This window comes from Monopterus albus, unplaced genomic scaffold (assembly GCF_001952655.1).
Source record: "Monopterus albus unplaced genomic scaffold, M_albus_1.0 scaffold91.1, whole genome shotgun sequence".
In the NCBI taxonomy this organism is placed as follows: domain Eukaryota; kingdom Metazoa; phylum Chordata; class Actinopteri; order Synbranchiformes; family Synbranchidae; genus Monopterus; species Monopterus albus.
This window is the reverse complement of record NW_018127971.1, coordinates 302,758-315,293: the sequence shown is the minus strand read 5'-3', so window position 1 is coordinate 315,293 and position 12,536 is coordinate 302,758. Positions and strand designations below refer to the sequence as shown.

Sequence of the window (12,536 nt, the reverse complement as noted above, 5' to 3'; positions counted from 1 at the left end):
CCATGCGAAAATGGTAAGACAAGATCACAGAGCATGCCCTCCTGCATGTGCTCAGTCAAAGTTAATGAGTGTGGATATCACCAGCATCCAAATTCAATTGTCCTCAGGCCAGCTGACGTTTAAAATAATTTCAGGACCAGGAGTAACTTTTATATGAGTAAAGGAACTAGCAAATAGATTTAAGGGATGCAGTCACTAAAGGCAAGAACTTTCTTATTCAATAATGTCCTTGACAAAAAAACAGAACGTTTCTTGCAGTTCAAAAGAGTAGAGCAATGATATAATGAAACATTTTTCCTGAGGCATTAACTTTTTCTAGTAAAACACTTAAAGCTGAACATCTTGTCATGAAAACTTACATACTGGAACTCAATACATGTCTGAAAAGCACTTAGGATCTTGTAAGATGTCTCCTGTACCCACATGAACTTCTTGAACACAGATTGTGCTGCCAAGTGTCATTAGCAATAACTAAGCACACTTGGCAAGACCTTATTCATTCCAGCTTTCAGAAGATAAAATGAAAATTGCAGCTTCTATTCCTCCTGTCTCCCTGCAAACAATTGCACCTGACAGGATTTAGACCTGGCACAAATTGCAAAGATGTGAAGTCTTTTGAAAATATAATATTAAGTGAAGTTTCCCTGCCAGTAAGTTGTTTTATTGTGCAGATTGCACTTGAGGCAGTTCGCAGGGAAAAGCTACAGCTGTTCAAGACAATGTGGTATATTTCAAAATCAATGTTAAACACCAAGACGAAGGAAACACTGTGACCTGAGCCTGCGTTTATTTATCCAGCGGGAATGATGTGACATAGACATTTCACATCACTCAGAGCTGCAAAGTAGAACCGAAGATGACTTTATCATAGTTTTCAGTTCTACTGAAATTCAGAAAATAGTGATACTTTATGGTGCATAGGCAAAAAATATAACCAAGTTATGTACTGTACTCAAAACGTTAATGCCAAAATACTTTGGTTAGCTGGTTATTTTATTTATTTATTTGCACTTAAAATAACAAAATAAAAATGAACACCATCAGTGTGCAGGGGTAGGTTTGTCAAAGCTGATTCCAAATATTTGCTCGTGTTACTCTGAGGGAAAGTTTAGTGTGTGAGAGTCAAGTCAGTGTGATACAGATGTTATTAGCTGTGCATGATGAATAGTAATGGAAGTAAGAGCTTTCAAAAGAAATATGGAGAGGGTTTAATGACTAGCTTAAAGCTCATAATTATATCACCATGCCATTTACTTAGTAGATGTTTACTCCATTTACACTTGGAATTAACATGTTTTCTGTATTTGGATATCCTATCTGGATATCAATAACACAGAACGCATCACGATCTGAAGAAGATGGGAGCAGCCAGACTACGTGGAGGTGGTCAGGCTTGCATTGTGATCAGATATCAGCCAGGTGTACAGCAAGACCACACTGTGAAGAAAAAAGTCAGCCTAGAAAGTTAAAAGGTCATTTTACTGCTCCTCTGTGTGACAACCTATAAGCAACCCCCTGCAAAAAGCTACGAGCAGCGACCAGAGCTACAGCAAAAAGTGAATTAGTTTCCCTTGTCCTTGAAGGTGTCATGCCTTTTGATGAGACCATCCAATGAAATCTGACCAAAACACACATTTTCATTCCAGGTATAATGACAATGACACATGGATTGGCTGTCGTTATCCTACTGTACCAATCAAACAGTTTCACTACTATAGCAGTGTTACTGTACATCTTTCATGTACACTATAGTTCAGAATTGCAACACTCCACAAAGAACAATATAATCTTCCCTGCGTGTGGGGGACAATCTATTTCTGTAAATATCCTAATTCTCTGTTTTTGTAAGTATAATTATTTATCTGTCTCTTTATGACAAATAAACAGCTGACATCCAGCCAGGGGCATGCACATACAAGTTTACTTTTATTGCCTTGCCTCAAAAGATAAAGCATTGATGTGCACTGATTGATATGCCCAAATTGTTGGTTCTGAGAGAATCATCACTGATTTCCATGTGCAAAAAGTGCAACATTGTGAGGATATTGGTTAATGCAGAAATCGCATGTGTTCCTCCCTACACCAGCTGTAAGTTGCTTGATAAATGGGTCCCTCATTAGAGCCTCAGTATGAACATAACATAATAAAATCCACTGTAAACAAAAAATGTCAGTAAGATTTCTTTGATTATTAATTGTGTCTTCTAGAATACAGGCATGACCATCTACACAGAAAGCGGTGTCTCCAGTATGGAACAGGGCTTTGCAGCACAAAGCCACTCTGTCTGGCTTTGTACTGCAAGAAATGGGAAGAAAGTAGGCCATCCAAAACAACAAGAGACATCCAGCTACTGTAGCTGATAGGAGACTGCAAATCCTCCGGATCCATTATCGAAGGCTTTCTCATAACAGGGCAGAGAGCATCCTGATTGTGACTTACTAAATCAAGTCCTCAATCATTGTGGGCATTTATAGTACTCAACCATATCCAATTAAATTGCCTTTGCACTAAATATATCCCTGGTGAGTATGATTATGAGAATTAGCGTCGACAGTTTTTTGTCCAAATGGAAGGTTTGTCAATAAGATGTATAATTTAAAAGTAAGTGTTTGATTCCTGATGAGGGCGTTAATAAATCATTACTGCAGCTATAAATAGAGAGTTGCCAAGCAGTTGTGAAAATGGCTTCATGTATTTATTTATGTTAAAGCAATGGCAATTAATAATGAATGTTTTATGACAAGCTAAACATTCGAGTGGTGGGTGAGAGGGGCTTTGAATGTGGGTCAGGCTCATAGAGATGCTTAATGGAAAACCATTTCTCTATGATTAGATATAATAAGAAAACGATTTGGTTTGGTGTGTGTGTGTGGTTGTGCATAGCTGTGTAGTTGCATTAGAGGGAGTGAAATCCTACATACCTACACATTTTTCTTTGTGCGTGAGTGTTTCTGCTTGCATGTGACAAATGTGAACATGCACCTAATGCTTATTGTGCGCTTGCTACCGAATCAACTCTCCTGCATGGTCAATAAATCAACTCTGATAGGGTCAGCGTTGCAGCGTCTGAGGTATCAGAATCTCATTAAAAGCTTATTCCAGTTGTGTTTAGTTGCTCTCACCAAACTCCATAGTGTTGCTATGGATACCAGACAGGTTACCAACTACCAAACATGGGAGCAGAGCACGGGGCGGAGATTATCTGGTTATTATTATATTAGATGTCATGTGTATTCCTTGCTATGCTTTTACGAAGGGCCCCAGTATCTAATCATAAAGACAGCTCAGACACTTAGAGAAGACACACAATTTCCATTCTTTGCCAGCTTGGCGTGATTCAGAGCGGAGTGCACCAAGAGCGCTTGTGATATTCATTCAGTCATTAATACATGGTGCACCAGCCAGATCACTGCCTGTGATGCCGCACCACAGGGAAACAGGAGAGGATAGAGAGGGAAAGAAGCAGTTTAGTGTGATCGGTGAGACAAAGTCATGACTGATATGTAAATGAGTCTGTCTTGTATGAGAGAAATTACCTTTAGTTGTGCTATTTACCAAGAAAAACAGTATGCAAATGGTGACATTTCTTCCTTGCACTGAATCAGTGAGCATTTCACTGCTCTGCAGATACACTGTAGTGGCTAATGTGTTTACAATTGTATTCTCTCCCAAACTGCATTACCTGTGGCTGACTGGAAGGCAGCATATACAGTAAAATGACATCTGATGCTTTCAAGTGCAGTAGATTACTGAGGAGGCGGTGGCAATCTGCTCTTGAAACAATAATATACTCCCTTGAAGTGATCCTCAAAGACCCTTAAAATGAAGCAATAGGCTTTTGCATGTCTGCAGAATTACTGACTTCACTACCACTTAGTGGAATCACTACATGTTATTGAAGTTTCTATTATATAATTCACATTAACCTAATGTGTTCTGGTTTATATAATCTCAATATTAATATTTTACGAGGTGAAAGGTGTTATGTAACTTCTGAAAAGGAATGCTGTGGAGAAAGCATTTAAGACAAGGTACCTGTGTAAGGCACACATGAATGACAGTCTAATGAATGATCTCAACACTCAACACTTAAAGAGCCTTTAACAGGCTACATACTCTACTGTGTTCAAAGCTGCAGAAAAAACACAGACCTGCTGTATGCTGCAGAAGTGTCCTTAGTCCATACTTAGGTCTCTTATTGTACTCTAGGGGCATCTATATTAAAATGGGAATGGCTACAGGAATTGTAGGGGAGGAATAAGGAGCTCAAAGGCTTCAGAATTGACTGATGACTGCTTGAGTGGAGAGATAAAGCATACTGTAAATGAAGAGAAAAGAAAGGTGACAGAAACATGTCGTGAACAAAATTCTCGTCCAGCAGAGTGGTGTGTATGTGGACAGACTAGTAAAAAGGAAGCCATGTGGGGACATTTTTTTTGAAAATCATGGTTCAGGTATTGGCTTTAATATGCTTGAATGTCTTGGCTGCAGGTCAGAGTTTAACAAATGCTGCTGGATTATAATAGTGTATGCACGACTGCCTCTGTCCCAAGAGCAAATATCAAGATCACCTAGTATCTGATAATAATGTTCGGTCATCACAACAAGAATTTTATCACTGAGTTGAATTATCAGTTATTATCAAGAGGCTCTGTATTATACTAGTTCATCAAACAAGCCTTAATGACATCCTTATGTCATCAGATTTTTCTTCATTCCAGGACTGAAAAAAAAACAAAAAACAAGAAGCTATGAACCTTTTTTCTCCTGATGCTAAAATGTTATCAGTTGATAACTGTGCTCAACAATGTGACCGTTCTGTAACTGGCCACAGTTGTTTCGCCATCATCCCTCATTTTTCTTGACAAAGGTTTAAATACTGGTCTCAACTCACAGAGCTGCCAAATTAAAGTTCATATCACATACAAAAGAATTGCCTATTTAGTCTTTATTAAAATCACCTTTCACCTTCCTGTGCTTCCTTCCAGCTGTACATCCAGACAACCACCCTGACCATCTCCATGAACCTCAGTGCCTCAGTAGCACTGGGCATGCTCTACATGCCCAAGGTGTACATCATTATCTTCCACCCTGAGCTGAACGTACAAAAGAGGAAGCGTAGCTTCAAGGCTGTGGTCACAGCTGCCACAATGTCATCACGGCTGTCCCAGAAGCCCAGCGAGAGGCCCAATGGAGAGGCTAAGACTGAACTGTGTGAGAACCCTGTTGCTGACCCCATGAGTAAGTAGCCCAGTGAGAGAAACACAACACATTCACACCATGAACCAAGCTCCTTCTTGTTTGTACTAGATCACAAGGCTTTTAGTTAAAAAATACATTTAGATTCTAAAGTGGTAAAAATTTTACTCCCGCTAAAGTATTAAGCATTTATAAGCAGTATACAAATACTTAATAAATGGTGTCTATTACACTAAAACATATGCAGTTATAAAGTTGTGTAATATTTCTTCACACATTCTGTGTTTATACAGCTTACAGGTGTCCACAGGAGTTACAGTTGTTAAATACATCAATTAAATACTACTAAGCACCATCTGCTTACATCTACATTATAGTGTCATAAACTGTTATCAATTAGGGGTTGATATATTATCTAATAATCTATTTTACCATTTACTTTTACTAGTTCAAAAATCTGAATGCAATAGCCAGCGACTTACAGTATAATAGTAATTTAAAAAACAACACGTTTGGTCACACACTAACTAAAGTTGTGTGTAGTATCTATCAAAGTTAGCATCACACACACATTAATTTTGTGAGTTACAGTTGACACACTGACTCTGTCTTGTTGGTTTTCAATAAGTTGATCGTGCTTATAGAGATTAGGCTGCGATACAGTACAAACCACAAAGTAGACCCAGGAGTTAAACTCTACACACTGTAATCTGTGCAGTGGAGGTTTTGATTGGTTTTAAATCTTATTTTCCCAAACAGGGTAAATGATGTCTCTTTCTATTCTTTGTCATACCTTTCTCAGTTTTGCTTTTTTGTGCTGAAAGGTCTAATTCCAATCATTTAATTCCATGGCTACTTGATTAAAATGTATATATAATGCCCTGGTATGGACCCAGTTATGTTGTTTTAGTGATAAATAGTTAGAACTTTAGCAGGCATGCATGTGTCTATGGCAGAGAGTATGAGAGAAGATGGGGACTTGCTCTGTGCAGAGATCTGAGAAAAAAAACCAAACAGGTTTGGTGCCAGGAATGGAAGAAGATAATCGGCCTCTGTAGCTGTGTATTACTCATACCAGTAACCATGATCTTGTTAGCAAAGATAATACTGGGTATAAGTAGGGAAACTTACTGTACATGCCTCCCTAGTTTCTGTAGGTGATATAATGTTTCATTTGGATGAGAAACACCAACAGAAAGGTTTTAGAAAAAACTGCAAAAGCTGAATTTTAACCAGTGTTGCCATGGAAGCTCTTTGCTCCTGTTTAGTTGTCAGGATAAAGACAGATATGATTGACAGCTCATGCAAATCACAGGCTCCAAAGGCCTCCTGTCCCGCAACACCTCTAATCACATAGAAAGATCATGGCACCCACAGGTGCACCAGCTCCTCAACCCCTCTGAATTATGCCTATGAGATGACAGATTTTCCTGGGAATTTCTCCAAATACCCAACAGTTGTCACACTCAACTGTCATGAGCCGAATAAGCTTGTGTATATGTGTATGTGTGTATGCGTACAACTCTGGGTGTGTATCTGTGCATGTAGTTTTTCAATGTGTGTATCAGTGTCTGACTCAAAGTCTGAGTTACGCACACACAGTATAAGTCAGAAAACTGATGCAAGTGTATAAGGGGATGGGGGACATATCCTTGCCTCTCACACATGTGGCTCACCAAGCAAATACATACAGTGCTCTGCACGGAGGGCGAAACCTTAACATCTGTCACAGCAGCACATCAAAAGTCACCAAGCAGGGCATGCAGTCTGTGGGAAGCCTTCCCCAAAGTGCACTGTGTCATCTGTTCTGTGTGTCTCTCACCTTCTGTCTCTCTGACATGAACGTCTTCTCGCTTTGCACTCTCTCCTCCTCTTGCCCTTGCATTGGGAGTGACATTTATTAATGGTGTATTTATGCACATGACCACCCCAAAATCTGAACTGTACCTCAACCAACCCCTGCAGATTGTCCGTCAATCCCCCACCCCCACCCCCCCCCCCATTCCGGCTTTTATCAGATGATTCATGGGATTAAGGCCATTAACAGTTCTGCAGAGGTCCACTGGTGTAATGTCTTCATGATTACACCTCTCAGAGACAGGAGGATCTACCCTGTAATTCAGAGATGTGGACATGACTCACTGTCTCGTACTATTTTTCTAATATAAATGAACCAAAAAAGGCGTGCGTGCATACCTTGATGCTTTTCAGATAGAATTCACTTAATTAACACTGACAATGTGGTATAAAACACGACCTAACAAATGGCAGGACAAAATATAAGAAAGTTATGGGGTTAGAATAATAATCAGCTGTCAGTATTAAAAAGAAGAAACTAGCGTAGGTTGATGTCTCAGTCTCAATTCTCAGAAGCAAACACATGCACACTCGGTGTCTTGCATCAGAATGACTGATCATACTGGTAACTGTTTACGGTTACCAGCAAGACTCTGTTGTACATTTACTAATGTTTTATTCATCATCCTTGCTGGCCCAGACTACAAAATGCAGCTGTAAAAAGAAATGGTGCGACTTTAATTGCTTAGCCCATGGGAGTTTGTAGCCATAGCAACATTAAAGCAGTAGAATGAGAATCTACAGTACATCTATGATTAAGAAAATGTACATCAACCTTTTCCACCACAGTATGTGCACGCATACTGTACACACTTGTACTTTGTGTTGCTCCACTTATCCCAGTCCTAGGAACCCATACACCAACCTAATCCAAAGATTAAACCTAACTCCAGATTTAAACAGCTTTGTGAACAAGTCATGACAAAACCATAAGGACCTCTGTTTACAAACAGCACCTTCACTCTGAAGCTCTGAAACTCAAATTGGATCTCACAACGATAGATAATCAAGAGGACGCACAAACACACACAGCACATAGGCACTCAGCCACATTCAGATATGTTTCCATGGTAATCCAGACTGGGATCACATCGCATGCCCTACCATTTGTTCGGTGCCCACTTGTGTTGTGTGTGTTTTTTATCACTAGTTAACATCTGAAAATAGAAACTAAGACTACACGGGGGCACCGTGAGTCGAAATGATACATTAGGCCAGAAAATATTGCTACCTACTGCACACAGCTGGTAATAAGAAGGCATGGTGTGTCTTTGCTGCTTTCTTCTGTCCTCTTTTACCAGGGCTCAAAGTAAATCTTAATCTTTTTTACTCTGTTCTCAGGTCAAGCAACCAAGAAAACATATGTGAGTTACAACAACCTCAGGATCTGATCTGCTTGAAAATGAATGCTGTTTCTTTGTTATCTGTGATTGAAAAAGGGAAGGGAGCTCTAGAGGAAGCAAGGAGGGAGAGCGCAGGCATCCCAGCACCACCTGCAGCACCTATGCACTCCAGGACTGTGGATAGTATCCAAACTTCATCCCTTCCTGACACATGAGTCCTGACAGAGAACTAGCACAGCTGCAGGTCAGTGTGGCTGGGTCGGCCTCCAGAACCAGACTGTAGGTTTAAAGCTTGTGCTGTGGTCCCCTTCACTCCAACAAAGAACAACATGTCAGTTGAAAGGGGTCGCTACGAATGATGCCGGCAAAAAAAAAAGAAGAGAAAAACAAAGGACAGTGGATCTGCTTTCAAGATATTTTCTTTTGAAATGTCATTAAAGCCATATTCTCTTGGGGTTCCCATTGTCTGATTTCTGTTTTGTATGGTTTTTAAGTGATTTTCTTCTGTGCCTCTTGAAGTTGATTTAACTACCCTGAACAGCAAGTCTGTCACATACAGTATAGTATTTTGTTTGACCAAAATAAATTCCAATCAGTCCCAGATGATCATTATGTTAGAGTGATGGGCATTGTAAACATATATTTTTTTTGTAAATATTTGAGAGTATTTTCTTGTTTGGAGTACAAAACTAGATATCCAGTCTTTGTTTAATCGGATTTGAATGATAATGAAAAAGCACCACAAAGTGTTCACTTTGCATGTGCCAATGTATGTTTGTTCTATTTGATGTAAAAAAAAAAAAAAAGAAAGAAAAGAAAAGAAAAGAAAAAAGAAATAAATTCTGAAAATGATTATGAGCTTCAGCATCCTTCTGCCATTTGTTTCTTTACTAGAACTAAACTTCATGAAATGACAGAGTATGGCTTTAATCTGTTGTTGAATTAGCGCCCGACTCCTCCTTCCCACCCCACCCTGTATCTGCAAGCATGTTTGTTTTATATAGTTCCGTACTGGGTATAATATGCCTAATAACGGTGTGGGAAACATTCATATCAAAGCAATCACGCAAGTACGTTGTAATGTCTGTCAAATTATGAACATGTAATAAAATCACTTTGTTATCTTTTATACAATTAACCCAGACAGCATATCATTTTTATTTGTGTGTATGTGTCTGTTTGTGGAAGAGTGTTTTTCTTCTTTTTTTTTTGCAGAGAGTGTACAGCATGTTGTATGAGTTGTCCATCGAGTTTCTGTGAGCTGAAAGAAATGTCATGTGTTTGTTTACTGTCTCGCCCCATGACAGGGCACATTAGCGAGCCCACTGAGCAGTGCTGTCATGCAGAGGAGATGCGACCCCATGAGAGCAGACTATGTCCACTAGCTGATTCCTTTCCCCCGCCCTTTGCTCTCTCTGTCCCATCCGTCGTTTCTCTCGCTTGCTCTCGTGGCTCCTTCCAAGCCTCAGCAGCAAACCCCTACATGAATAATAGAACATGTCAGATCAATTTGTCCTGCTGATGACCAGGCTTTTACGAGCTAACCATTTTTTATTTCTGTGCCTGCAAACATAATGTTTCTATTTTCAATATTGATTATGATATAAAAACATAAATAGGCCATACATGAGAGATTTCTGTTTCTTCACCTGGTAAGTGTCTCCCTCTAGGCTGTTACACAGGGAAATGATATATGACCAAGAGATGCTGATTCTTCTTTTTTTGTTTGTGTGTGTGTGTGAGAGAGAGAGAGGTGGGAAAACTGAGGAGAGGGATCCTTACCCACACAAGTTTTCTGTTGTTTCTCTTTCCATTTGTCTAGCATCTTTCTCAGCTCCTGTGGGACCAGACGTTCTCTTTCTTCTCATACAGTACGCACAGCCTGTCATTTTCTGTTGCACACGAACGAGAAAAATCCCACTTATGCCCAATTAAGACTAGTCTCTCCCCCACCAAATTAATTGCCTGTGTCAGTGTCTTTGTGTAAGTAATCAGTAGGCGCTGAACACAGTTTAGATTTGCTGCTCAGCAAAAAGAAAGTACACACTAAACAGCTCAAGCGCAGCATTCTGGATCTTGATATAAAGAAAAGAAAACTTCTTTGAAATGCAGGAAAAATATATTTAAAAAAAATCTAAGCATAATATGCTGAGAAGTTTTTTTTTACATGCCTAAAATAGCGTGAGGTATGGCTTACTCCAAACGCTCAAGGCTCCTACGTAAGAGCCACCTGCTCAGAGCGCACCTGTTCTGTAGGCAGCAGTTTCTTTCAGGGAAAACATCAGAGGATGGAAACTAATGATGGTGGACTGGTGGCACTCCACCAGGAGGACTTAAATGTTTCAAACTCTGACTGTCAGACGCAGGATGTGATGCACAGAACATTTGAAGTTGAACAACGGATTTTATAGACTGTTACAGTGTGTGCTTGTCAAGAGTTTTGATTTTTAAGAGCTGTCTATTTACAGAGTTTTCAGAAGCGTCCCCACCTGCCTGACCTGGTTTAGATGACAAGGTGACGCTGCTGATCTATGAAACATACTCTTCATTGTACCCCTCATGTGATATGTAGAAGTCCCAGCACCAAAGGCTCAGGCTTTCTTCTGTCTTGAGTTTTCATGTCACTTTGCCTTTGAGGGGAGCATTCTTTATCTTGTCAGAACTCCTGATACGCTCTTTCACAGACAATTTACTGATGCTGAGTCTAGATTAGCTCTGTTTGATGGCTCCTGGGCTCTGGGCTCTCCTATCTCTCCATAAATGTCCAATTACCCAACTCTAGCCTGAGTGAAACCTTATCTCTTCCCGTCAGTGACCAACCGAGGCCTGATATAAGGGAGGGTGGATAAAGACACTGTGCACTCTCCTTATTTTTCCCTGCTGTACTCAAAACCTCCTTATGATGCTTTTTGTTTATCAGCATCTTTTCCTTCCTCTGTGTCTCTTCAGGTCTCAAGAAATCAGGCCACTTACTGTTTCCAGCATATGGTGACAGTAAGATTTTATAATTACAGTAGTGGTACAGCAAGACAGTAATTGGTGAGACATGAATCATAATATCCGCATCTCCTCATACACACTAATAATCATCTGGAGGAAGATCAGAAGGGAATTATGTGAACAGGCTCCACAGCTGAAATACTGTTTGTTTTTCCATGAGAGACCCAAGAAAAAGATACAGCGCCTTTTTTCAGAGTGAATAAATTAGCTAGTGGTCACTGAATGCCATGTCTTATCTGTGGGTCCACAGTGCTACACCATGCCCTGCTTAAGCTGCACAGCGTGTGTGTGTGTGTGTGTGTGTGTGTGTGTGTCACAGCGTTATTGCATTTTTAATCAGCGGAAGAGACCAGGCATCATTCTCATCACATTAGTGTCTCCTGGTATTTATTCCTTCCTCCCTCCCCCCTCTCTCTTTCTCTCTCACCAATTTTACTCCTCAGGGAGGTGGGTGGGTGGAGAGAATACATGTGAAATTTGCTCATTTGACAGTTGTTAGAGATATAGATTGTGACAGTACACAATTAGCTCAGTCACCTCCTGTATCTTCACTCATCGTCTGCTGGGGGATTTAGTGTTGCCTCCACACCTCTGTCACTGTCTCCCTCTCCCATCTCTTTGATATCCAAACTTCTAATTCCACCATTCCCTGTTAATGATCATTTGAAAATTGCATCTCTCACTTCATGGATTTAATTGACTGCTGTGTTATTAAGATGACTGAGTGAGACGAATGCTCTTCAGAATTTGCAGCTGAGTAGGTGCGCTAATCTGCTGCTTTCCTCCAATTTTTCCTGTCAGAAAAATGCATTCAAGGAGAAGAAAAAACGTACTAAGTGCTGGCATACATATTCATATTTGTTACACTTGTATAAAATAAAGTAGTGCAATTTTAACATTGAATCACGGCTCAGGTTTGTGGCACAGACAAAAGCCAAGAGTATTTAAACCAAGGAAGATCATGTGCGGTTTAAACAGGAGTTGACAGAGTTGACAGAGCGAAGTGGTGGCTGGCTGTGAAATTTAACTAGAGAGCTAAGCCCTTGATTTCAAGGAGCATGGCATAAACAATGAATTTCCACATCCCACACAAATCATGGTTTGCTGTTCAAAGAAAACTGAACACCTAAAGAGAAA

General features: G+C 40.0%; 1 protein-coding gene across 2 annotated transcripts in view; it reads left to right on the top strand.

The window, feature by feature from the left end:
• Nucleotides 1-9,520, top strand: part of LOC109964648 (metabotropic glutamate receptor 7-like) — a 55,196-nt gene extending 45,676 nt beyond the window's left edge. The window contains exons 9-10 of one of the 2 annotated variants that reach the window (XM_020608107.1): nucleotides 4,989-5,241; nucleotides 8,496-9,520. In XM_020608107.1, the coding sequence (XP_020463763.1) occupies nucleotides 4,989-5,241; nucleotides 8,496-8,614 (372 nt within the window). In that variant the 3' untranslated portion in view covers nucleotides 8,615-9,520. Of the gene's footprint in view, nucleotides 1-4,988; nucleotides 5,242-8,397 lie in introns of both variants that reach the window. The other variant, XM_020608108.1, reaches the window with a different exon arrangement.
• Nucleotides 9,521-12,536: the final 3,016 nt, after the last annotated feature.